General features: G+C 43.5%; 2 protein-coding genes across 45 annotated transcripts in view; one reads left to right on the top strand and one right to left on the bottom strand.

Annotated features, from left to right (window-relative positions):
- The window catches only part of LOC126456897 (proline-rich protein 2-like), a 739,962-nt gene extending 722,507 nt beyond the window's left edge, over nucleotides 1-17,455 (bottom strand). For all 15 annotated transcript variants that reach the window (XM_050092741.1, XM_050092743.1, XM_050092742.1 and 12 more), the window contains exon 1: nucleotides 17,402-17,455. In XM_050092741.1, the coding sequence (XP_049948698.1) occupies nucleotides 17,402-17,440 (39 nt within the window). In that variant the 5' untranslated portion in view covers nucleotides 17,441-17,455. The remainder of the gene's footprint in view (nucleotides 1-17,401) is intronic.
- Nucleotides 1-27,188, top strand: part of LOC126456902 (proline-rich protein 2-like) — a 494,957-nt gene that overhangs the window by 369,948 nt on the left and 97,821 nt on the right. For 3 of the 30 annotated variants that reach the window (XM_050092784.1, XM_050092791.1, XM_050092817.1), the window contains one exon: nucleotides 6,136-6,421. The exons of 12 other annotated variants lie outside the window; for them this stretch is intronic. In XM_050092784.1, coding sequence (XP_049948741.1) covers nucleotides 6,136-6,414 — 279 coding nt within the window. In that variant the 3' untranslated portion in view covers nucleotides 6,415-6,421. Of the gene's footprint in view, nucleotides 1-2,994; nucleotides 3,116-6,135; nucleotides 6,422-17,924; nucleotides 18,081-19,211; nucleotides 19,646-27,188 lie in introns of those variants that run through there. 15 more of the 30 variants (XM_050092785.1, XM_050092788.1, XM_050092815.1 and 12 more) reach the window with 14 other exon arrangements.

Genomic DNA, 27,188 nt, shown 5'->3' on the forward strand with positions numbered 1-27,188 from the left:
ATTCCGACTGCATTCTTAATGTTACCGTCTTTGCTTTTAATTTCTCTGAAGATCGTTTCGGCCTCTCTGTTTGCTGAGTCAGTTCTTATGACCTATGCATTGATTTTTCCTGGCTAGTTTCTTAAACGTCAGCTTACTCTTCAACATTACTAAATTGTGATCAGGATCTTTATCTGCTCCTTGGTACAACTTAGAGTCCGATATTTGATTTCGAAATCTTCGAATAACTATGCTTTTGCTGGAGTCTTCCTATATATACCACTCCTGTCATTTTACGCTGCAGTTGATATTACCCAATACTCGTCTGACCAGAAATCCTTGTCTTCTCTCCACATCACTTCACTGAACACCATTGTGTCTAGACTGAACCTTAGAATTTCCCTTTTCAGATTTTCTAGCTTTCCTATCATGTTCAGACTTCTGACGTTCCACACCCCGACTTTTAGAACCTTTCATCGATCATTAAATCTATTTCTCATGGTCAATGGTCACCTCCCTCCTTGGCAGTCCTCTCCTGGTGATCTGGATGGGGGACTGTTCCAGAATCTTTTGCCTATAGAGAGATTATGATGACACTTGTTCGATTACAGGTCTCATGTACTATCGATACACATTATGTGCCTTTAATGCAGTGGTTTCCATTGCCTTCTACGTCTTCATGCCGCTAATTATTGCTGATTCTTCCATCTTCTAGGGGCAGTCTCCTACACCATGGGGCAAGAGAGTGCCCTGGATCTCTTTTCTCCCCTCCGCCCTCTTTGACAACGACATTGGCAGAATGAGGGTGACTTCTTATGCTAGAAGTCTTCGGCTGCCACTGCTGATGACTTTAAATCAAAATTTAAGCAGTGACGAGGTTCGCACCTGGAACCCAGGACGTTTTGATCAATGGTTAAAGCTCTATACTTTCTTCTTCTCACAGTTTTGTTTATTACAGATGGCAGCTAGTCCTCCTTCTTTTCCTGATTATAAAGCGACGTACACGGAGGAAGGATCTATTTGCCACCGCCACTTTGACAGTAAAAGAAAAAGTAACATATACGCCATTACAGACATGTACTCCTAATTACGCCTCTCCCATTAGCTCTACCTAAACTTAACAACGGTGGCAAGGAAAGGGGCGATAGGGTGTCACATATTTGTAAGAGAGAAGAAGGTATTTTTTTCTTCTACTGATCATATTGATTTTTTTTGGTAACGTTTGTAACAGAGGAGATTTCTTTTTTTTTCATTTTAAGTATCATGTTGCTTTTTTTCAGTGAGAAATCCATAACCGCCTTCTCGAAAATGAAGGAGGATCATAGTGTCAAATATCGAAAAATTGGGCATCTGACGAGATCAACTGCTTTTTGCTGGGTCATTCCAGATAGGTGGCTGGTCGTAGGAAGCACTCCAGAGGAAGATGGAGAAGTACTGCCTGTGCAGTGTCTTGTGACCGCATAAGTCCAAAAGTAGAGAACACATTTCTTGCCAATTGTAAAATAATACTGTACTGCAAGGGCACGGAATCAATTCACACAGTGAATATTCGTCTGCCGGTATTACACGTAATCCTGGAACAAAGGTGTCATGTGTGGTGTAAATAGTGCAACAGAGGAACGTTTGAGGAAAGCCTGAATTCGCTGGACCAACTGCCAGACATCTACTGTTGGTGATTTCCACCCCGCAAAGCGCAGAATCGGCGAGGTGATCTTGGTGGAGACAACAACGATTGTTTCCCGTTGACGGGGACATACCACAGCGTGCATTAGTGTCAAGACTAGGAACGTTCACAGCCCGCCATATATGGCACCGCCCATATTTCTGGTGCTTCTATTATATCACATTTGGGGTGCAGCCCTAGACCACGGGTGCACCTGCAACTAGTAGGTGGAAAGTCAGACTGGAAAGGTCAAGATTCGCAGGATATGTCATGAGGATGAATGTCGACAGAATGACCGAAAGAGTATGGAAAAAAAATGGGTATGACAAGGGGAGAGCCAAGTAGCAATCTGGTTGTTAAACTCAGGAAGGACTGGTCAAGACTGAGAAGTTCAAAAACTGAGAAGGCAAATACACATATATTTTGCAATGCACCAGATATCAATGACAGAGAAGGGCAGGAAACGACAGAGAGTCACCAATGTAACCGACAAAATCATACGGAAGATCTCGAAAGGAGGGCGGAAGATAAGGATGAAGAGGTTCTGGGGCAGAAGTAGAAAAAGCAGTTCACGAGGGCCGAACCAAGAAAACAAGAACTTTTCTCACGCACTAATCCGCGAAGAGAGATTCTTATTGCCAATTGCCCTGCACCACGAAACAAATTTCCAGGAGTCATAGTTGTGGAATACAGACTAGAAGGAAAGAATGATTCGAAGTTAACGTCACGACAACGAATGTGTTACGGCCTGAGCACAAGCTTGGAATGGATCAACTTGGGGTAGAAATTGTGAAGTGTCCTTACCACAGGAAGCATTTCAGCATTCATCATTATGGCATCAATGGAGGACATATGTCTGTATGGCGGGGCAGGGTTTTTAACCACACTCATTCCGAAGGAGGATCCAATCCTGAACCATTAGAACCATACTTTATTTAACAGTTTCAGGATGCCTACCCTACAAATTGCAATGATGATTTACTTCAAATATATACTTGTACAAGGCAGCTACAGCTATATTAGTCATTGAAATGATTGATACCACGGTACCGAAGCATACACATACTTCATGAAATCACATTTGTCAGATATTGTTGTATGTCACCTCCGCTATCACATTACTATTTTCTTTATCGACGAAGCTTCGTAAAGTCTCCGCTGCCAGCTACGTCATGACTTGTTGGTTTATTATTTCTTTGAGGCAGACATCTAGGAACATTGGGTGTCGATGAAAAACTGAGCGACAATAAGATATTCTGTTAGTCGCAGCAGTGCTCTGTGACCTTGTGATTATACCAGATCCTTCACTGTCGCATTTGGGAGGCAGTCTCTGCTCAGTCCCTTTGGTCACGGAATCACGAGTACTTCACATCACGCAGTGGCGAGCCTTATAAAAGCTCTGCAGCACGGGATCACCTCAGCACTTCCATCAACATGAGGGCAACAGTGGCAGCTCTTCTCCTGTGTCTTGTGGTGAGTAGTAAGGACTGAGACTTTATCTAAATTTGTGCTCTACGTACCTTTACTGGTACTTATTTTCACATCCACTTACAAACACTGAATGCTTCAAAATGTACCACAATTTTCTACCTGTAGCAAGCCATTCTCGAATCTAAGGGCTGGATAGTGTTTGAAACTTTGTCGGTTCTTTAAGCGACTTCATATTAGTTCCATACGTACAAATAAAAACAGTTGTGAGATTGTACCAAATTCATCAACTTCGTGTGAATCATGCATAATATCAGTAAATAATCTGCATCCTCCTTCTTACTGGATCAATATTTGCGAGGGTAACAGCGGAAATCCGTGTCTGAGCATCCACACGTTATTACTGGCGGATTTAAAAAATCGTAAAACATCAGTCCAAAAAGTTTCGAGATTATATTAGTACAAAGTACAGAAAAATTAAGATGGTGGTTTTAATGCTTAAGGTATCCAACGTACCACTCCCACACTTGATTACAAGGCACAGAACATCCACACACCCATGAGTAACTGTCAGCGAGATCTATCTTTGACATGTTGTTCAACTGTTGTGTCCCATTGGTTTGAAAGTCCGTTATATTGTTAAAGCGTTAACACTTCTTGTAAATTTCTGCGCTATGTCATTCTACAGTGGCCTCGATTTCATAACACGAAATCTCATCAGCAGTGATGATTTGTCCGAGAAAAGAACTGTCCACGTGTTTCGTTTCAAGCTAGTCACGGCAGGTGACCAGGCATCGTCGCTTTCGTTCAGGAGTCAGGACGTATGGGACAAACCTTGTACACACTTTCCTTCTCTTCAGGACATTCTCGAGAATGCCTTAAACTCTTAGAGCTGTTGCTCCATTGCGATTTCTGACACAACAGTAATTACTCCGTACGGTCGCACGTCGACTATGTACTTGACACAGCCTACTTACCTGCTTGAACTGACTCGTCAAATGTATGTCTGTGTTTTTTAGTTGTTCGGTTTGCCACTGTAGTTACTGGGCTGATTCGCTTATACGCCAGAAATAAAATCAGTCTCGGAATTTTCTGGATGGTCGGTGAATGTAGAAAAATACCATCAGATTTTCTTCCTCGTGTCTAGCTGGTACTTCACTTCTAATGCTTCTAATGATCTTGCTTCTGCATATCTACATCTTTTATGAAAGATTACAGGATATTTCTTAACATCTGTTTGCAGCATACGTTTGTCGCCGTTTGTCACTTCTTCAGAGAGGTTGAAATTTCTCTAGCTTTGCAGGTACAACATCAGTAATCCCTCTACAAGAGCCTATTTTCAAGTGATATTATTCAATCCTTATTCTTCAGTCATGTTGTGGTAATAATCGGAGTAGTACAACTCTGACGATACACAGGTAAATATGAGAATTCAACAAACATAGCGATTAATCACGAATATAAAACTTGGAATAATCATGAATCAAAACCCTAAAATATTGCTATCGAGTAATTGAACAACGTAGCACATGTTATGCAAGAGCATTATTTAGTATACTAGAAGCTCGTTACCAGGAGTAGTTCGCTTGCTTATTTATACCACTCTGATAGTAGACAGCAAGGGAAATCAAGTCTTATATACTGACGGGGAAAACCGCATCACCAAAAAATAAATGATGTCGAGTAATGAAATTTCAGGAATAGATTGCCGAGGTAACATATTTAAATCATTAACATTGCAATATCACACGTTAACGTAAATCCGAGATACGGTATTGGAAATATCAAATCTTGGTACATCAGTAACCGATGTAACGGTCAGATTGTTGAATGCAAGCGCGCAAACAGGAATGCATTGTGTTGTACAAATGACGGATGTCAGTTTCTGGGATGAGGTTGCACGCCTGTTGCATTTGGTCGGTCAATACAAGGTCGGTCAATGCCGTTTGTGGAAGACGCTAGAGTTGTCAACCGATGATGTCCCAAGGCACATGTGGATACTGCAGAGCGTAGGTGGTTACAACAGCAATATGTGCACCAGCGTTATCCTTTTGGTAAACGTTGTTTATGGATGGGAGCACTGTAGGTTGAATCACCAAACTGATGTGCATACTTCCAGTCAGGGTGCGTGGGATGAGCACGAGACTGCTGGTGCTGCCATACAGTGTGGCACTCCACACCAGACCATAAATCCAGTCGTAGGTCCCGTGTGTCTAGCACGCTACTAGGTAGGTTGCAGACACTCGGATGGTCTCCAAAACACAGCCATCACTGGCACTGAGGCGGAGCCAGCTTTCATTAGAGATCACAACAACCTTTTGCCTTGCCCCCTTGTGGGCTCTCGCTTCACGACACTGACAACGCAAATGGCGGTGGTTTAGGGTCAGTCGAGTGGACGCTACAGAGCATCTACGGCAGACCCGTCCTTGAATTAACCAATTTATAACAGTTGTTTTTATCATTGTGGTGGCAACTTCTGCTCAGCTTGCTGCTGCAGATGCTGTACGATGTGCCTGAGCTAGACACCGAGCACGATGGTCTTCCCTCGAGGTAATACCACACGGCTCTTTGGAACCCAATCTTCTCGCAATTGTTTATTCTCGCGACCATCGCTGCCAGAAATCATGTGCAGTGTCCACATTCCTGCCAAGTCTTTCTGCAATGTCACGTAAGCAACATCCAGCTTCTCAAAGCCGTTTTATACGACTTTGTTCAAACTCAGTGACGTGTTTCTGGCGAAACACAAATAAAGGCATGGTACTAACTCAAATTGACATCAATGCATACATTTCTTTATGATTACTTGAAGTAATCATCAATAATCGTTGAACATCTTCTTTCATTCACTTTCTGTAATAAAACAGTAAGATTGATTTCTAATTTGTGTCAGTGAATAAAGATGCATCTGATGATACAGTCCTAATAGTCACAATTCATAATTTCTGCGATTCATTGTCTTTGTTTCAAAACTACATTAGCAGAATCTTAATCTCCGTTCAGAAGGAATACCACTTCAAACTCATCTACATATATGATGTACTTTACAATATGACATTCTACTACAGGTATCAGCATGCCGCAGCCAAGAGACTCCACCTGGCCCTCCTGGACCAACTGAAGGGCCACAACCAACTGGTCCACCAGGGCCACCAACCGGAGGTCCTGATCCAACTGGTCAACCAACCGGAGGTCCTGAACCAACTGGACCACCAGGTCCACCAACTGGAGGTCCTGAACCAACTGGAGAGCCCCAACCAACTGGAGGGCCACAACCAACTGGTGAACCTCAGCCTACTGGAGGTCCTCAACCTACTGGACCACCAGGGCCGCCTGGCCTTTTTTAGCCTGGTGTTTTCTAGTCATGCAAGATTTGCGCACCTGGAAACGTTAAAGCATTTCAGCTTTTACTTTTATAGTTGACTTTAACTGTGTTAATTGATGGAAGTGTTCTTATGTGTAATAAAAATCAATTCTGATTAAACCAGCAATGAAAAGGCTCCATTAACGTTTTATTTACTGTGTTCTGCTAAAGCAACCAGTTCTCCAAAAATGTGGTACCAATATGTAAAAATTATTACAGGAGTTACTATCGGTTCATACCTCATGAAATTCTTTACCACATGATTTGCAGTTCCAGAACATGCTGTACGTTGCCGAAGGATTCCGTGTTACCGACTACATGCACTTCACGAATTGATATGAGCAAATATATCTTCAGGAAATACTCTTGCCATCTATAAAAAGCCCTGTTCACAGTGTACTGATATATAACCTTCGAACGATATTCAGGCTTTGATGTTCAGTAATACAACTTGTGACCTGAGATGATTTCTTTGAAATCTATTTTCTCGTCCTTTAGTGACACATTTTTTCCTCTTTCTATGTATTAGAATTGGTACACATATATAATTAGTTCAATAGTGTGAGTCTTAAATTTCATGGGTCTTCTTTTATTTAATTAATATGTTGCCTTCTAATAAAAATATTTATCTGGGATCTTCGTAGATCCTAGCATATCTCCCAGGACGAATATTACCGCATCTCAAACTTAGCATATCTCCCAGAACGAATATTAACCGCAACTCAGTGTAACATCAGTAGTAGCAATGACAGAATGGATGGAAACGAACCTCTTTTTGACTGCTCTTACGTGGTGCAACCATTTATAAGGAACATGTCGCAAATGAGAAATTAAGCTCTATTTATCAAGATATAAATAGTAATCAATATGACTAGATGACTGTCCTCAGTATTGTTTTAAAGTACCATCACCAATAAAATAGAAGTTACTAAACTTAATCATACCGATATGACCAAACCGTTCAGTTTGAACCAGAATGGCTATGTGGATGCTACAACGTTAAATCTAAAAGATTAAATAGGAAAGAAAATGAACTGCGAGTCATTAAGGAAATAACGAGCAGATGCATTGTCTTTTCAGTAGAAATATTATTGAAGGCTCTCTAGGCAATATGCAGCTCTGAGTAATACACAGCCATCCATTTCAAATTGGGTAAACTGAAATATTTTTGGAATTCTAAAGAAGAACTATGTGATTGCTGATTAAACTTCAGTAAGAGATTCTTCAACCATGAAGTTTCAAATTATTCGAGGTTGGTTTTTCCAAAAATTTCAGAACTAGCCTTTCGTGATGTATATGAGAATAATACTACTGCCCATTTATATGTAGGGGCAAGATATTAGCACTACATAAACTTAACGCGAGTCCACATATTTAAAGGCTCATTTTTTCTCGCATAGCATACTTTAATGTGGCTTGGAAGGGACTATTCTTAAGCACAAGCAATACATTATTATACTGCACTCTTTCAGGAGACCCAAACCCTGCTATGCGAGCCATGTTAAATTAATGGACATTTTATATTGTGCTGCATGGCCTGTAATGATAATGTTGTATAGAGAGATGATGAGTTTGAGGCATGTTCTCAAAAGAAACTCAACGCAATGGTAATTATTCTTCAGATAATCCTTTTTTAATCTCCTTTTTATAACTAGAAAAATTAAAAACAATGATAAAATGCGTCAATTGACAGGCAGTACAAATACCAGAAATTCTATGTCTTTTATCGCTAGTAGTTAACTTGAGAGTGTACCTTATATAGCGAAAGAGAATATTTGTGGGAAGTTATGTTTGAATGTTTAAAAACAGTTCATGAATGCTTTGCCTGTCTTGCTCGTGAAAATATTTCTTTTTCCTCGCATCACTCCTCTTTCGCTCGTTGTTTATGAATAACATATTACTGATTACGTGATTTCGATAGAACATGACACCTAATAAAATTCGCTTTGGTGCATATGACACTAGAATGGTATACTCCAAAGAGTATAATGTACTCTGCCTACAAACCTTGAATCATTATATGGATTATGTTTAAATGGACCAGACACTTGGTTCGAATACAATAGGTACCAACGACCAAAGTATGTATATGCGCTTAATTACTCCTGCTAAATATTGTCATGGTCATTGTAAAGTAAATTTTCAGAAACTGCTCTGACTCTGAGTTACTAAACAAGTGTCCCCAAAGGATTACACGGAATCGGAATTAGAGAGTGAAGAACGTGATTTTTACTAGATTTCTGATCCTCATATACCTGAAACTTTTTTTGCAGAGAACGTCGTAGTTGATGTGATCTTATACCTCATTAGAGCTAGGAGCGTTGTCCGCATTGTGACAATAAACTGTTGTTGTTTCGTTACTGATTACGTCCATGAACGCTTGATCTTCACACAGAAGCTATTTTCAGGCATATAATAAGTGCAGTGTACTAACGATACAATACAAGGTCAACAACAAAGACATTATCTTATTCTTGAGGCTTGCCATTTCAAACTGAAACATTTGACTGCTGTCCCACGTTCGCCAACTGTAGGAAGATGTAAGACAGATGATTTGTTATATATTTCCAGCTAATATTGTGTACATATACTTGTTAGAAAATAAATGAAAAATATCGTACTTGGAATTAAGCTAAACCAGAACTAAGTATATTATTTTGAGAAGAAAGTCTCCACTATTTCAGTTCACAAGAAGCACAAAAATTACATTTTCATTATTACCTAGGTCCAGGGAACGTTAATGACGGCTACTTCGAAGATATTAGGGAAATTGTGGGATAATAAGGGAAAGGCATCAATAAATAATAATATAACCAGGGAAATGTCATTTGTTTATAGCACACAAATAGGGAGTAGCTGGTACAACACAAACCAGCATATCAACGCATACAAATTTATACACAGCCAAAATTGTACAACATTGTGCTTTGGGATATGTACCCGGAGTACCTAGTCAGTAGTAATCTACAATAATACAATCAAATCATGTGTATCAGATGTTTCGCACAAAATCCGACCACACACTGAAAAGTCCGCAACTTTTATCAGGTTCAAGAAAAGAAAAACGAGATAGCTCGGACTGTCAGGAAATAATTGATCGTGACACATCACTGAGGAAATGTTTTCGGACTTTGAATTAGATCATTATGTTTGGACAAATTAAAAAAGGAATGCATCATTCATCTCAGCAGCAGTGAACGAGCATCTAATCACAGACGTGATCTCTCGTTACGGAGGAAGAGGGAGGATGAGACACCGGGAAAAGCTCTGTCGAAGAAGCAAAAGTTTTGCCAATTTTGTCATAAGAATCAGATCTCAGCTAAACATTTTCGTTGTTATAAAATCTCAGCAGACAGTCCATGGAAAGCAAATGTACGTTGGTAGTATTGTAGATTTAGAAAACATCTACATCTGCATTTACGTGACTACTCTGTAATTCACGCTTAATTGCGTGGTAAAGGATTTTTCGAACCACCTTCAGAATATTTCTCTACCGTTCCACTGTTTAACACCATGGGGGGAAAAAGAATACACACATCTTTCTGTACGAGCTCAGATTTCTGTTGTTCTATCATGATGATCATTGCTCCCTAAGTATGTTGGCGATAATAAGAAAGGTTTCACTTTCTGTGGAGAAAACTGGTCATTGTAATTTCGTTATAAGATCTCACTTCAACGAAAAACCGTTTTGTCTTAATGACCACCAAACTCTTTTATCATATCCATGACAGTCTTTCTCCTGTCTTCCGACAGTAGAAAGCTGGCCTTCTGTGAGCTTATCTGTCTGGTGAGGATCCCATACAGAACAAAAATAGTCCAGCAGAGGACGAACAAGCACAGTGAAGGCCGTCTCTTTAGTAGAACTGTTACAGGTTTTCTATCAATAAAACGTAGTCTTTGGTTTGCGTAAATAAATGGCTCTGCTAATGCATAACGACAACGGATGCACTGTTATCCTCATCGCCCTGACACGCCTTATGTACCCTTAACTGCTAGTGCTGCCACCCACCATCTGTGCGTGGCTACTGAGTTGATGTCGAGCATTGATGGCGATAGCACAGATAATAGTGTATGGAAGAGCGAGTATATGAAGTGGCAAATGCAAAATGCCGCATCGCTACTAAGTGTACACGATCTAATCAAAAGGATCTGGACATTTATCAGTGGACATTAATATGCGGGGTTTTGCGTTCTTGACGTCTTGAACTCTACTTTCATTGAGGTATCTGAATTTCTGGCGAAGAGTGGCAACACGTTCTTCCTCAAGAGCCGCAACCAGTGAAGGTAGTGGCGCTAATGACTGGAGCGGCCTCGACGTTCTGACTCATCTCAAAGTTGTTCCATTGGGTTCAGGTCGGAAGTCTTTGCACACCAGTCCATTTCAGGAGTAATGCTGTCTTTTAAGCGGAACCGTTGCCTCCAAACTGAATCTCTACTGTACACAGTAAACCATGCTTTAAAGTGTGTTCATATGATGCCACATTCAACCTTTTCCTAAGAGTAATATGGGTACCAGAAGTACAACCAATAAAAATGCGACCACACTGTAACACCATCTCCTCTGTTCTTCACTGTTGACACATGATGGCAGGTAACTTCATCTAGTCTTCCGACAAATCCAAATCTTCCATTATATTGTAAGAAGGCTCTTTAGGTTTTTATGTTGATAACGCCGCTACTGACTGTGCTGTATGCAGTCTGTGGCTGGTTGGACTCATTGTTAGAATATTCGCTTGCATACTGTTGGGCTGTTGGATGTGAACAGCACGTAGCGTTGAGCGGTTAGAGGTGAGCCGCCAGCGGTGGTGGATGTGGGGAGAGAGATGACAGAATTTTGAGAGCGGACGATCTGGACGTGCGTCCGTCAGAAAAAGGAAATTTGTAAGACTGGATGTCATGAACTGATGTATATATATTCTACCTTCTGACCAGTATTAAGGTAATACATTGCTTGTTCTCTATCAATATCTTTAATTTGCTGACCATGCCTATCAGTAGTTAGTGCCTTCATTAGTTAGAATTTTTTATTTAGCAGGCAGTATTGGCGCTCGTTGTATTGCAGTAGTTCGAGTAACGAAGATTTTTGTGATAAGTGATTCATGAAAGGTAAAGATTATTGTTAGTTAGGGCCATTCTTTCGTAGGGATTATTGAAAGTCAGATTCCGTTGCGCTAAAATATTGTGTGTCAGTTTAGTGGTGATCAGTATAAGTAATGAGAAATCTGTCTATCGACTTCCAGTTTTGCTCCGCTGTTTGTAAATCAAATAACGTAGAAGTTTACCAGCACAGTCACTTATAATTTTTCTAAGGGGATGTTACGATACAGTCACTTAGTGTAGCATGATTCATCGTTCCAGACCACCTGTTTCCAGTCATCAACTATCCAGCAGAGTCCTCTATATTGCACCTCAAATGTATGAGTTATGAGGTGCTGCTCGGCCATTGCACCCCATCCGTTTAAATTCCCTACTGGTAGTCACTGCACTTGCTGAACTGCTGGTAGAACTCACGAGTGAATCCTTGCCTCGATTTCAGGCACTTTTGCAATGCTCGGAGTCCTGCCTGGAGTCAGTTTACCTGTGACTGTTCCTTCGCGTTTCCACTTCAACATCACGTCAAAATTAGTCGATTTGAGCGTTTTATTTGGGCGTAATGTTACTGAGGAATTCGTTACGCAGGTGACGTCTGATGCCTGGTCCAAATTTTAAGTGACTGACCTCTCCTGACCCACTCTTTCTGCTGTCCGAATGCTTTTGATCAGATACTATACCTCGCCTGTGCTTAGGTAGAATATATAACCGTGTGAAATCACGAAACAGTTATCTGTAGCGGAAATATCCAGAAATGTTCTCTCCCCATTCTGGGAAAGATGTTTATTCTGTCCACCCAAACATAGTAAGAGAGAAAATGAAAACTGAGTTTTAATCCTGTCGACGACGGGGTCACTACTAACATAGCTATGAGGAAGGGAGCTGGACGAGTACTATTGACAATCAGTCTCACAGGATTTGCCTTGAGAGTGTCAGGGATCCACAGAAAGCGATGTGTTGACGGGCAAAGGGTCATTTGAACTTCGGTCCTCTTTAATACGAGTCTAGTATCTTTATTATTATCTTATCCCTCTCATAGGCTACCTTGCATAAGAGCATCGACACGTTATTTTCTCAAGAATGAGAATCCATCTATACAACATCGCTCACGATTCCTAAAACTTAAAATGGTTCAAAAATGGTTCAAATGGCTCTGAGCACTATGGGACTTAACATCTGACGTCATCAGTCCCCTATAACTTAAAACTAATTAAACCTAACGAACCTAAGGACATCACACACATCCATGCCCGAGGCAGGATTCGAACCTGCGACCGTAACGATTGCGCGTTTCCAGACTGAAGCACCTAGAACCGCTCGGCCACAGAGGCCGGTCCTAAACTTAACCACGATCTCCTTTTCATTAAGCCATCTAGATTTCTATTTATTATTAATTGGGACTAATATAGATCGACTAGGAATTTAGCTTCGGGTCTAAGTTGTGAAAGGGAAGAATGAGCTGGATCTACACAAAAATTACGGGAGTGTAACACTACAAGTAATGATACCTCAGAGTGTTTCACAAGTCATCTTACACACTTCAAGAGCTTGTAGAGGGGACTAAGGAGATCTCGTTTTACATAGGAATCCATGTCTGGAAACGGTTGATTCCCATGTTAGAAAGAAAACAACAGCTACCCAAAGGCACGTCATCAGACTGCTGTGACGGGGCCCCCCATTAATCCCTCCCTTCTGCCAACCTTCCCATATCAGACTAGCATTTGCAACCTACGTCCACAGTTATTTTCTAAGTGTATGCCACTCTCTGTCTTCCTCTACAGTTTCTTCCCTCTACAACTCCCTATAGTACTATGGAAGTCATTCCCTAAAGTCTTGACGCATGCTTTACCATCCTGTCGCTCCTTGTTGTCAGTGATTTCCGATTCTGTCCCTTCTTCCTGTCACTGCTTCTTTCCTCTCCAATTTTCTTGAGAAGCTCTTCATTCCGTAACTTATCAGTGATTTAATTTGCCACGTTTTTCTATTACACCACATCTCAAATGCTTCGATCCTCTTTTGTTCTGCTTTTTCCACAGTCCATGTTTAACTAGCACACAATGTTGTGCTCCAAACGTTATCAGAGTTCTCATGTGCGAGAGTTTCCATCTCAGAGTAGCACCTGCAACCTACGTCCAGAGTTATTTTCTAGGTGTATGCCAGTCTCTGTCTTCCTCTACAGTTTTTACCCTCTACAGCTCGCTCTAGTACATTTGATTCCTTATAACACATCCTAGAATACTTTTTCACTTTCACTGAATACAGTATGGCATCAGCGAATCTTATCATTACTATCCCTTCACCTTGCGTTTTAATCCCGCTCTTGAACCTACCTTTTATTCCCGTCATTGCTTCTTCGTTGTACAGATTGAAAAGTAGTGGCGAAAGACTACATCCTGTCTTAAACCCATTTTACAGTAATCCGTGTACTTCTTCCTTGGTCTTCCAGTCTTATTGTTCCCTCATAGTTTTTGTACATACTGTATATTACCCGTCTTTTCCAATAGTTCACCCGCCTTTTTCTCAGAATGCCAAACATTTTGTACCATGTTAAATGTCTAACGCTTTTCTCAGGTCAACAGAGCCTGTGAACGTGTCTTGATTTTTCTTCATCCTTCCTGCCATTTTCAACTTCAACATCAGAACTGCCTCTGAGGTGTCTTTTTGCCTTTCCTACACCCAGACCGATCGTCATCTAACAGATCCTCCTTTCCATTTCTATTATTTTGTATATTATTCCTGTCAGCAACTTTGATGAATGAGCTGTGCGATAATTCTCCCACTTGTAGACTCTCGCTTAACAGTGATATTCCGACTCCATTCTTAATCTTGCCGTCTTTGATTTTAATTTCTCTGAAGATCGGTTCGGCCTCTCTGTTTGCTGAGTGAGTTCTTCTGACAATCATTTGTTTGTCAGTTTCTTCACATTTATCCTTAGTTTCCATGCACTTCCTATTCATTTCATCCATGAGTGACACGTATTTGAGTATCCCAGAATTACCCTGCATATATTTTTGTACTTGCTTCTTTCGTCGATCAAATGAACTATTTCTGTATTGGCCATAGCTTCTTCGCAGTTACCTTCCTTGAACGTAACTTTTTCTTTCCACCTTCTGTGAATGGCGTCTACAACTGTCCTTAGCTCTATAACTGAACAGACTACTGAGCTACGCAGTGATTATTCCTATATAGTTTGTTAAACGTCAGCCTACTCTTCAACATTACTAAATTGTGATCTGCATCTTTATCTGCTCCTTGTTACGACTTACAGTCCAATATTCGATTTCGAAATCTTCCCCTGACCATGCTCTGGTTGGCGTCTTCCTATATATACCAGTCCTGTCTAAATATATCAATATTTTTGTGATTCTTGAAGAACGTATTCGCAATTCCTAGCCGAAACGTATTGCAGAACTCAATTAGTCATTCTCCTCTCTCATTCAATTACCAAACCCATATTCTAGCGTAACGTTTTCTTCTGCTCCTTGACCTTTAACCGCATTCCAATCCTCAATGACTATTAGATTTTCATCTCCCTTTAGGTACTGAATGACGCGTTCAATTTTCTCATACAGACTTCCTATCTCTTCTCCTTCAGCCTACGGCATCTCCATGTCTACCTGAGTGTTGTCGTCGGTGATGATTTGCTGTGAGTTCTGATGAGAACGACCCTATCACTGAACTGTTCACAGTAATACATTCTTTGCTTATCGTCCTATTCACAATGGGTCCTACTTCCGATATATCATTTTCTGCTGCAGTTGATATTACCCTATACTCGTCTGACCAGAAATCCTTGTCTTCTCTCCGTTTCACTTCATTGAACACCACTGTGTCTAGACTGTGCCTAAGAATTTCCCTTTTCATATTTTCTGGCTTTCCTATGATGTTCAGACTTCTGACATCCCACACCCCGACTTTTAGAACCTTTCATCGGTCATACAATCTTTTTCTCATGGGCACCTTCCACTTAGACAGTCCTCTCCTGGATATCTGGATGGGGGACTGTTCCGGAATCTTTTGCCTATGGAGAGTTCATGGTGAAACTTGTTCAGTTACAGGTATCATGTACTATCGATACACATTATGTGTCTTTAATGCAGTGGTTTCCATTGCCTTCTACATCTTCATGCCGGTGATCATTGCTGATTCTTCCATCTTTTAGGGGTAGTTTCCTACGCCATGGGGCAAGAGAGTGCCCTGGATCTCTTTTCTCTCCTCCGCCCTCATTGACAATGATGTCGGCAGAACGAGGGTGACTTCTTATACCAGAAGTCTTTGGCTGCCATTGCTCATGACTTTTATTCAAAATTTAAGCAGTGGCGCGTTTCGCTCCTTGAACCCAGTTCGTTTCGATTACTAGTTAAAGCTCTATACTTTCTTATTCTCACAGTTTTTTTCATTACAAATGGCAGCTAGTCCTGTTGCGTTTCCTGATTATAAATGGACCTACACGGAGGAAAGATCTATTTGCAACCGCCAATTTGACAATAAAAGAAAAAGTACCATATACACCACTTCAGACATGTACTGCTAACTACGCCTCTCCCAATAGCTCTACCTACACATAAGAAGGGTGGTAAGCAAAGAGGCGAGAGGGTGTCATATATTTGTAAGAGAGAAAAAGGTATTTTTTTCTTCTACCTATCATGTTGCGTTTTTTTTTTGGTTTGTTAATGTCTGCAACAGAGAAGATTTTTTTTTGTCTTTTTTAGTATGATGATCCTTTTTTTCAGTGAGAAATCCATGACCGTCTTCTCCAAAATAAAGGAAGATCGTAGTATCAAACATCGCAAAATGGTGCATCAAACGAGATCAACTGCTTTTTGCGGGGCATTCCAGATAGGTGGCTGGTCGTAGGAAGCACTCCAGAGGAAGTTGGAAAAGTATTGCCTGTGTAATGTCTTGCGTCCGCGTAAGTCCAAAAATCGAGAACACATTTCTTACCAGTTGTAAAATAATACCGTACTGCAAGGGCACGGAACCAATTCGCACAGTCAATATTCGTCTGAATGTATTACACGTAATCCTGGAACAAAGGTGTCATGTGTGGTGTAAATAGTCCAAGAGCGGAACGTTTGAGGAAAGCCAGAATTCGCTGGACCAACTACCAGACATCTACAGCTTGTGATTTCCACACCGCAAAGCGGAGAGTGTGTGAGGTGCACTTGGTGGAGGCAAGAACGATTGTTTCCCGTTGACGGGGACATACCACTCGGACCGTGCATTAGTGTCAAGAGTAGGAACGTTCACAGCCCGCCATATCAGATTAGGGATGCAGGCCTAGACCATGGGTGCCCCGTCAACTTGTATATGGAAAAACAGACGCGAAAGGTCAAGATTCGCAGGATATGTGATGAGGATGAATGTGGACAGAATGACCAAAAGAGTATGGTAAAAATTGGGTATGACAAGAGGAGAGCCAAGTAGCAATTTGGTTGTTAAACTCAGGAAGGACTGGTCAAGACTGAGAAGTTCAAAAACTGAGAAGGCAAATACACATATATTTTGCAATGCACCAGAGATCGATGACAGAGAAGGGCAGGAAAACGACAGAGAGTCGCCAATGTACGGCAAAATGATACGGAAGATCTCATAAGAAGGGCGGAAGAGAAGGATGAAGAGGTTCTGGGCCAGAAGTAGAAAACGCAGTTCACGAGGGCCGAACCGAGAGGAAAAGAAGAACTTTTCACACACTCTAATGCGCGAAGAGAGCTTCGCTATGTCATTTGTTGTTCACCATGAAACAAATTTCCAGGAGTGGAATACTGATTATAAGGAAAGAATGATTTTCAGTTAACGTCACGACAACGAATGTGTTAGAGCCTGACCACAAGCTTGAAATGGATAAACTTGGGGTAGAAATTGTGGAGTGTCCTTACCACAGGAATCACATCAGCATTCATAATTATGGCAATCATGGAGGAAATATGTCTGTGTGGTTGGCCAGGGTTGTTAACCACTCTCTTTCCACAGGAGACTCCAGTCCTGAACAATTGCAGAACCTTACTTTCTTTAAGAGTTTCAGGACGCCTACCCTACAAATAATATTGATGATGTACTTCAAATATATGCTTCTACAAGGCAGCTACAGCTGTATTAGTCACTTAAATGGTTGATACCACGGTACTGGACCATATACATACTTCATGACATCACATTCGTCAGATAATGTAGTATGTCACCCCCGCTATCACATTACTATTTTCTTTTTCGACGAAGTTTCGTGAAGTCTCCGCGATCAGCTACGTCATGACTTGTTGGTTCATTATTTCTTTGAGGCAGACTTCTAGGAACAATTGGGTGTCGATGAAAAACTGAGCGACAATAAGATATTCAGTTAGTCGCAGCAGTGCTCTGAGACCTTGTGATTATACCAGATCCTCCACTGTCGCATTTCGACGGCAGTCTCTGCTCAGTCCCTTTGTTAAAGAGTCACGGAATCACGAGTACTTCACATCACGCAGTGGCGAGCCTTATAAAAGCTCTGCAGCACGGGCTCACCTCAGCACTTCCATCACCATGAGGGCAACAGTGGCAGCTCTTCTCCTGTGTCTTGTGGTGAGTAGTAAGGACTGAGACTTTATCTAAATTTAAGCTCTACGTACCTTTACTGGTACTTATTTCCACATCCACTTAAAAAAAAAACACTGAATGCTTCAAAATGTACCACACTTTTCTACCTGTAGCAAGCCATTCTCGAATCTAAGGGCTGGATAGGGCTTGAAACTTTGTCGGTTTTTTAAGCGACTTCATATTAGTTCCATACGTACAAATAAAGACAGTTGTGAGATTGTACCAAATTAATCAACTTCGTGTGAATCGTTTATAAACTATACATGCGTAATATCAGTAAATAGTCTGCATCCTCCTTCTTACTGGATCAGTATTTGCAAGGGTAACAGCCGAAACCCGTGTCTGAGCATCCACACGTTATTACTGGCGGATTTAAAAAATCGTAAAACATCAGTCCAAAAAAGTTTCGAGATTATATTAGTACAAAGTACAGAAAAATTAAGATGGTGGTTTAAATGCTTAAGATATCCAACGTACCCCTCCCCCGTCCCACACTTGATTACAAGGCACAGGACATCCACACGCCCATGAGTAACTGTCAACGAGATCTATCTTTGACATGTTGTTCAACTGTTGTGTCCCATTGGTTTGAAAGTCGGTTATATCGTCAAAGCGTTAACACTTCACGTAAATTTCTGTACTTTGTCATCCTACAGTGGCCTCGATTTCATAACACGAAATCTCATCAGCAGTGATGATTTGTCCGAGAAAAGAACTGTCCACGTGTTTCGTTTCAAGCTAGTCACGGCAGGTGACCAGGCATCGTCGCTTTCGTTCAGGAGTCAAGACGTATGGGACAAACCTTGTACACACTTTCCTGCTCTTCAGGACATTCTCAAGAATGCCTCAAACACTTAGAGATGTTGCTCCATTGCGATTTCTGACACTACAGTGATTACTCCGTACGGTCGCACGTCGACTATGTACTTGACACAGCCTACTTACCTGCTTAAACTGACTCGTCGAATGTATGTCTGTGTTTTTTAGTTATTCGGGTTGCCACACTCAGTGACGTGTTTCTGGCGAAACACAAATAATGGCATGGTACTAACTCAAATTGACATCTATGCATACATATCTTTATGATGTACTTTACAATATGACATTCTCTTACAGGTATCAGCATGCCGCAGCCAAGAGACTCCACCTGGCCCTCCTGGGCCAACTGAAGGGCCACAACCAACTGGCCCACCAGGGCCACCAACCGGAGGTCCTGATCCAACTGGTCAACCAACCGGAGGTCCTGAACCAACTGGACCACCAGGTCCACCAACTGGAGGTCCTGAACCAACTGGAGAGCCCCAACCAACTGGAGGGCCACAACCAACTGGTGAACCTCAGCCTACTGGAGGTCCTCAACCTACTGGACCACCAGGGCCGCCTGGCCTTTTTTAGCCTGGTGTTTTCTAGTGATGCAAGATTTGCGCACCTGGAAACGTTAAAGGATTTCAGCTTTTACTTTTATAGTTGACTTTAACTGTGTTAATTGATGGAAGTGTTCTGATGTGTAATAAAAATCAATTCTGATTAAACCAGCAATGAAAAGGCTCCATTAACGTTTTATTTACTGTGTTCTGCAAAAGCAACCAGTTCTCCAAAAATATGGTAACAATATGTAAAAATTATTACAGGAGTTACTATCGGTTCATACCTCATGAAATTCTTTACCACATGATTTGCAGTTCCAGAACATGCTGTACGTTGCTGAAGGAGTCCGTGTTACCGACTACGTGCACTTCACGAATTGATATGAGCAAATACATCTTCAGGAAACGCTCTTGCCCTCTATAAAAAGCCCTGTTCACAGTGTACTGATATATAACCTTTGAGCGATATTCAGGATTTGATGTTCTGTAATACAACTTGTGACCTGAGATGATTTCTTTGAAATCTATTTTCTCCTCCTTCAGTTACATACTTTTTCCCCTTTTCTATGTATGAGAATTGGTACACATGTATAATTAGTTCGATAGTGAAATATTTTTCAAAGTCTAAATAAGAACTATGTGATTGCTGATGAAACTTCAGTAAGAAATTCTTCAACCATGACGTTTCAAATTATTCGAGGTTGGTTTTTCCAAAAATTTCCGAACTAGCCTTTCGTGATTTATATGAGAATATACTACAGCCCATTTATGTGTAGGGGCAAGATATTAGCACTACATAAACTTAACGCGTTTCCTCATATTTAAAGGCTCATTTTTTCTCGCATAGCATACTTTTAAGTGACATGGAAGTGTCCATGTTAAGCACAAGCAGTACATTATTATACTGCACTCTTTCAGGAGACCCAAACCCTGCTATACGAGCCATGTTAAATTAATGGACATTTTATATTGTGCTGCATGGCCTGTAATGATAATGATGTATAGAGAGATGATGAGTTTGTTTGAGGTATGTTCTCAAAAGAAATTCAATGCAATGGTAATTATTCTTCAGATAATCCTTTTTTAATCTCCTTTTTGTAACTAGACCAATTCAAACAATGATAAAATGCGTCACTGACAGGCAGGACAAATACCAGAAATTGTATTTCATTATCGCTAGTAATTAACTTGAGAGTGTACCTTATATAGCGAAGGAGAATATTTGTGGGAAATTATGTTTGAATTTTTAAAAACAGTTCATGAATGCTTTGCCTGTCTTGCTCGTGAAAATATTTCTTTTTCCTCGTATCACTCCTCTTTCTCTCATTGTTTATGAATGACATATTACTGATTACGTGATTTCGATGGAACATGCGCTTAATTACTCCTACTAAATATTATCATGGGCATTGTAAAGTAAATTTCCAGAATCTGCTCTGACTTGTTACTAAACAAGTGTCTCCAAAGGATGACACGGAATCAGAATTAGAGAGTGAAGAACGTGATTTTTACCAGATTTCTGATCCTCATATACTTCAAACTTTTTTTGCAGAGAACGTCGTAGCTGATGTGACCTTATACCTCATTAGTGCTAGGAGCGTTGTCCGCATTACAACAAAAAAAACTGTTATTGTTTTGTTACTGATTACGTCCACGAACGCTTGATCTTCATACAGAAGCTATTTTCAGGCATATAATAAGTGCAGTGTACTAACGATACAATACAAAGTCAACAACAAAGATATTATCTTATTCTTGAGGCTCGCCATTTCAAACTGAAACATTTGACTGCTTTCCCACGTTCGCCAACTGTAGGAAGATGTAAGACAGATGATTTGTTATATATTTCCAGCTAATATTTTACGAGAAGCTTGTGTATATATACTTGTTAGAAAATAAATTAAAAATACCGTACTTGGAATTAAGCTAAACAAAAACTAAGTATATTATTTTGAGAAGAAAGTCTCTACTATTTCAGTTCACAAGAAGCACAAAAATTACATTTTCATTACTACCTAGGTCCAGGGAACGTTAATGACGGCGACTTCGAAGATATTAGGGTAATTGCGGGATAATAATATAACCAGGAAAATGTCATTCGTTTATAGCACACAAATAGGGAGTAGCTGGTACAACACAAACCAGCATATCAACGCATACAAATTTATACACAGCCAAAATTGTACAACATTGTGCTTTGGGATATGTACTCGGAGTACCTAGTTAGCAGTAATCTACAATAATACAATCAAATCTTGTGTATCAGATGTTTCGCACAAAATCCGACCACACACTGAAAAGTCCGCAACTTTTATCAGGTTCAAGAAAAGAGAAACGAGATAGCTCGGACTGTCAGGAAATAATTGATCGTGGCGCATCACTGAGAAAATGTTTACGGATTTTGAATTAGGTCATTACGTTTGGACAAATTAAAAAAAATGCATCATTCATCTCAGCAGCAGTGAACGTGCATCTCATGACAGACGTGATCTTTCGTTACGGAGGAAAAGGTAGGATGAGACACCGGGAAAAGCTCCGTCGACGAAGCAAAAGTTTTGCCAGTTTTGTCACAAGAATCAGATGTCAACTAAACATTTTCGTTGTTATTAAATCTCAGCAGACAGTCCATGGAAAGCAAATGTACGTTGGTAGTATTGTAGATTTAATAAACATCTACATCTGCATCTACGTGACTACTCTGTAATTCACTCTTAAGTGCGTTGTAAAGGATTTTTCGAAGCACCTTCAGAATATTTCCCTACCGTTCCACTGTTTAACACCATGTGGGGAAAAAGAATACACACGTCTTTCTGTACGAGCTCAGATTTCTGTTATTCTATCATGATGATCATTGCTCCCTAAGTATGATGGCGATAATAAAAAAGGTTTCACACTCAGAGGAGAAAAGAGCTCACTGCAACGAAAAACCCTTTGTCTTAATGACCACCAAACTCTTTTATCATATCCGTGACAGTCTTTCTCCTGTCTTCCGATAGTAGAAAGCTGCCCTTCTTTGAGCTTATCTGTCTGGTAAGTATCCCATACAGAACAAAAATAGTCCAGCAGTGGACGAACAAGCACAGTGATGGCCGTCTCTTTAGTAGAACTGTTACAGGTTTTCTGTCAATAAAACGTAGTATTTGGTTTGCCTAAATAAACGGCTCTGCTAATGCATAACGACAACGGATGCACTGTATCCTCATCTTTTTTTTCTTTCTTTATTGTGATTTTAAACACATTATACAAAGCAGCACAATACGCCGCTCTTCAGCCTTGAGTTTGACAACAAGTAGTACATAAAGGTGACACAGAGAAGACAGTCAAAACGGTGGGCAAAAAATGTAGACACTAAAAATCGAAAAAACATGGAGCCGTTCACGCTGGACGGGAAGCAGCACTAACACTAGGCGACACGGTGCACAGAACATGGATGATGGCGACGGCATGTGAACGGTGGTGGCGTGACGGCGAACAACACTACACACAAACGAAGGCACACACACGAAACACTGACGGCGACGATCTCCGGCGCGCGGATGTTTACTGAGCGTGTACGAGTCCGGGGACCTGCCAAGAGTGGAGGAGGAGGAGGAGGATGAGGCGGAGGAGGGGAATGGGAGAGGGGAGAGCAGATATGCCATGGGCAGAGGAGTGACGGGGAGGGAGGAAGGGGGAGGGGAAGCCTGGGGGAAGAGGGGAGGAGGAAGGGTGGAAAGGAAAGAGAAGGGAAGGGAAGGGAGGGAGGGAGGGAGGGTGCCTAAAGGAAAGGACACAGGAAGTGGGGGGAGGATCAAAGTTGATAGGAGGGGTAGATGGAGGGGAGGAGGACATCATCAGGGAGGGGGAGCTGGCGGAAGCCACCTGGGGAGAGGGTAAGGAGGGTGCAGAGATGGAGACCGGGTGGGACGTGGGAATACAGGCGCGGCAGTGGGCGGGGTGGGAGAGGATCGGGGAGACTAGCGGGTGAGGAGGATCAAGTTTACGGGAGGTGTACAGGATCCATATCCTTTCAAGGAAAAGGAGGAGGTGGGGGAAGGGGATAAGATCGTACAGGATCCGCGTGTGGGCGGGGAGACGGATGCAATAGGTGAGGCAGAGAGCATGGCATTCAAGGATTTGGAGAGATTTGTAAAAGGTTGGGGGGGCGGAGATCCAAGCCGGATGGGCATAACAAAGGATAGGGCGGATGAGGGACTTATAGGTGTGGAGGATGCTGGAGGGGTCCAGACCCCTCGTACTGCCAGAGAGGAGCTTGAGGAGACTGAGTCGGGAGCGTGCCTTGGCTTGGATTGTCCGGAGGTGGGGAGTCCAGGAGAGGCGACGGTCGAAAATGACGCCAAAGTACTTAAGGGTGGGAGTGAGGGCGATAGGACGGCCATAGATGGTGGGATAGAAATCGAGGAGGCGGAAGGAAGGGGTGGTTTTGCCTACAATGATTGCCTGGGTTTTGGAGGGATTGACCTTGAGCAACCACTGGTTGCACCTAGCGGTGAACCGGTCAAAATGGGATTGGAGAAGGTGTTGGGAGCGCTGCAGGGTGGGGGCAAGGGCAAGGAATTCAGCGTCATCGGCAAACTGGAGAAGGTGGACGGGGGGTGACGGCGGCGGCATGTCCGCCGTGTATAAAAGGTACAGTAGGGGGGAGAGGATGGAGCCTTGGGGCACACCAGCGGAGGGGAAAAAGGTGTAGGAATCTGTGTTATGGATGGTGACATAGGAAGGACGGCGGGAGAGAAAGGAGCCGATCAGACGGACATCGTTAATGGGAAGGCGAAGGTTTGGAGCTTGAAGAGGAGACCGGAATGCCATACGCAGTCATAAGCATGTTCGAGGTCCAGGGAGAGGAAGATTGCGGAGCGATGGGAATTAAGCTGGTCGGGAAGGAGATGAGTGAGGTGAAGAAGAAGGTCGTCGGAAGAGAAGGACGGCCGAAAGCCACACTGGGTAATGGGAAGGAGGCGGTGCTGGCGGAGATGCTGGTGGATGCGTCGGGTGAGGATAGATTCCAGGACCTTGCTGAAGACCGAGGTAAGGCTGATGGGATGGTAGGAGGAGACAGCGGACGGCGGTTTGCCAGGTTTAAGGAACATGAGGATACAGGAGGTTTTCCACAGGTCGGGGTAGTAACCAGTGGACAGGACTACATTGTAGAGCCTGGCCAGGGTGGAGAGGAAAGAGATAGAAGCTTCACGAAGGTGACGGTAGGTGACACGATCGTGACCAGGAGCGGTGTTGCGTTTTGTGCAGAGTGTAGCAATGAGATCCCGTGTAGTGATAGGGGGATTGAGTTCCGTGTGTGCAATGTTGTCCAAGTACTGGAAACCAGGAGCGAGGGGAGGGACAGGGGTGTCAGTTTGATTGCGGATATCCGGGAAGAGGGAGTAATCGAACTGGGGATCAACGGGGATGGAAAACACATCGGACAGGTAGGAGGCAAAGTGATTGGCCTTACTAAGGGCGTCAGGGAAGGGGCGATCGTCATGGAGGATAGTAGGGGGAGGGCTTAGTTCCGGTAAGGCGACAGAAGGCTGACCAGAACTTGGACGAGTTGATAGGTAGGGTAGCATTTAAACGGGTGCATGTCTGTCGCCAGTCCCAGCATTTTTTAGCCGCGAGCAAATTACAAATGTGTCGCTGGAGTTGCCAGTGGCGTCGTAGGGTGTCCGGGTCACGCGCGCGGAGGAAGGCACGGTAGAGACGGCGGGATTCACGGAGGAGGAGGACAGCCTGTGGTGGTAAGGTAGGACGGTGGGGGTGGATGGCGACAGTAGGGACGTGGGCCTCCACGGCCTCAGACAAGGTCTGCTGGAGAAAGGAGGCGGCATGGGTGACATCATCTGGGTGGTGGTAGGTGAAAGGGTGGCTATCGACCTGGGTGGGGAAGGTATCCTGGTAGGCATTCCAGTTGGCATGGGAATAGTCATGGACGTACTTAGGGGGAGGGTCATTACAAGGGTCGGGGCGGGGGCGACGACCATCTGAAACGGTGAGGAGGACAGGGAGATGGTCGCTACCAGTAGGCTCCAGGACATCCACTGTAATGCGACCATGGAGGTTGGGGTAGGAGAGAATAACATCGGGAGTGGAGTTGGATTTGGGACGGGTGTGTTGGGGGATGGGGATGAGGTCGCCTTGAAGGGAGGAGAGGAACCGATGCCACTGCCGTAACTTGGCAGCGGAACGACTATGGATGTTGAGGTCGGCGGCGATCACGTAGGAGGAGAAGGTACGGTCGATGTGGGAGAGGAAGTCGAAGGGAATAGGAGCGTTGGGGCGGACATAGATGGTGGCGCAGGTGACGGTAAGGCCGGGGAAGAAGAGACTAAGGATCCAGTGTTCGGTGGGGTCGGGAAGGAGAGGTTGGAGCCGAACAGGGATCTGGTGGTGGTGCCCAATGGCAACTCCGTCACGCGCAATCAGGAGGGGATTATCGGAGCGGTGGAGGAGGTAGGGCAAAGTGTGGATGGTGTGGTGGGGTTGCAGGAAAGTTTCATTGAGGAGGAAGGCATCCACATGGTGGGTGGCAAGGGTGTGCAGGAAGAGGTTCTTGTTGGCGGGAAGGGAGCGGATGTTGTTGAAAAGGATACGGTGCTGTCACGACATGATAGGGATTTAAACGAGGGTGTCAAGATGTGAGAAGGTGTAATGGGGCTGGTTGTTGGAGTAGGTGGCGTTCATTTTGAGTTGGAAAACGGAACGGGCGGCGAGGGAGATCTGTTGGAGGGTTTGCGGGCGCTGAAAAGGATGAACATTCTGAAGGACGATGGTGAGGAATCTGATGATGTCCTCAGCGGTAGGGGGTGGGCGAAGGGAGTTGCTGGGAGGGGTGGGGGCGTCCAGCGGGTGGACGGGAACGGTGAGTTCGGGAGTGGTAGGAGGGGTCGGGCCTTACACTTCTGGGAGTAGGTGGGATGAGGGAGGTTACAGGTATCACAGGAGGGGGGGGGGGACTGGAGATTGGGGCACTGGCATAAAAAGTGGGCTTGCCTACTCTGCGGGGAGGTGGGGGCCTCTCGGCAATCAGATGTTGGGTGAGCGTTATACCACAAGCACCTTTGGCAGCGGAGGGATTGAGGAGGGGAATGGGAGGGGTGGACTTTGTAACATTGGTTAAAAAGGAGGGCACTCTCCTTCAGGAGATGGCCGATGGAGGGGGCGTGCTCAGAAAAAACCCGCATAAGGCGGGTGGGGCCGGCAGCTTTGTGGATGCGACGAACCGCACGCACCTCCAGATGGGGATGGGCCTGAAGCTCTGCCAACACTTCCTCCTCCGTGATCGCTGGACTGCGCTGAGTGATCAAGGCAGTGAGGGTCGGCGGGTGACGCAGGGGTTGGGGTTGGCGGGAGGGAGGTGGGGAAGGAGCAGGGGTGAGGGAGGCATGAGGGATGCGGGAAAGGAGGTCTGTGTGGAGGGTAGGGCTGGGGGAGGAGATCACCGAATCACGGTGAGGAGTGAGGAGGGAGATGGGGGCACCAGGACAATTCTGGCGAAGGAAGAGGGCGAGGTTCCGGGCTTCAAGGAGGGAGGGATCAGGACGGGAGAGGAGGTAGCGGTAGGAGGAGGGGAAGAGGAGGAGGAGGAGGGGGCAGGGACGGGTGGGGAGACATCCATGGCATCATGGGTGGGGGAAGGGGGACGAGGTGGAGCCTTTTTGGGAGCAGAGGAGGCAGGGGTGCCACTGGGGCGCTTGACGGCGGCGGAGGAGGTGTGGGGGATGGGAACAAC

This window comes from Schistocerca serialis, chromosome 2, assembly GCF_023864345.2.
Source record: "Schistocerca serialis cubense isolate TAMUIC-IGC-003099 chromosome 2, iqSchSeri2.2, whole genome shotgun sequence".
In the NCBI taxonomy this organism is placed as follows: domain Eukaryota; kingdom Metazoa; phylum Arthropoda; class Insecta; order Orthoptera; family Acrididae; genus Schistocerca; species Schistocerca serialis.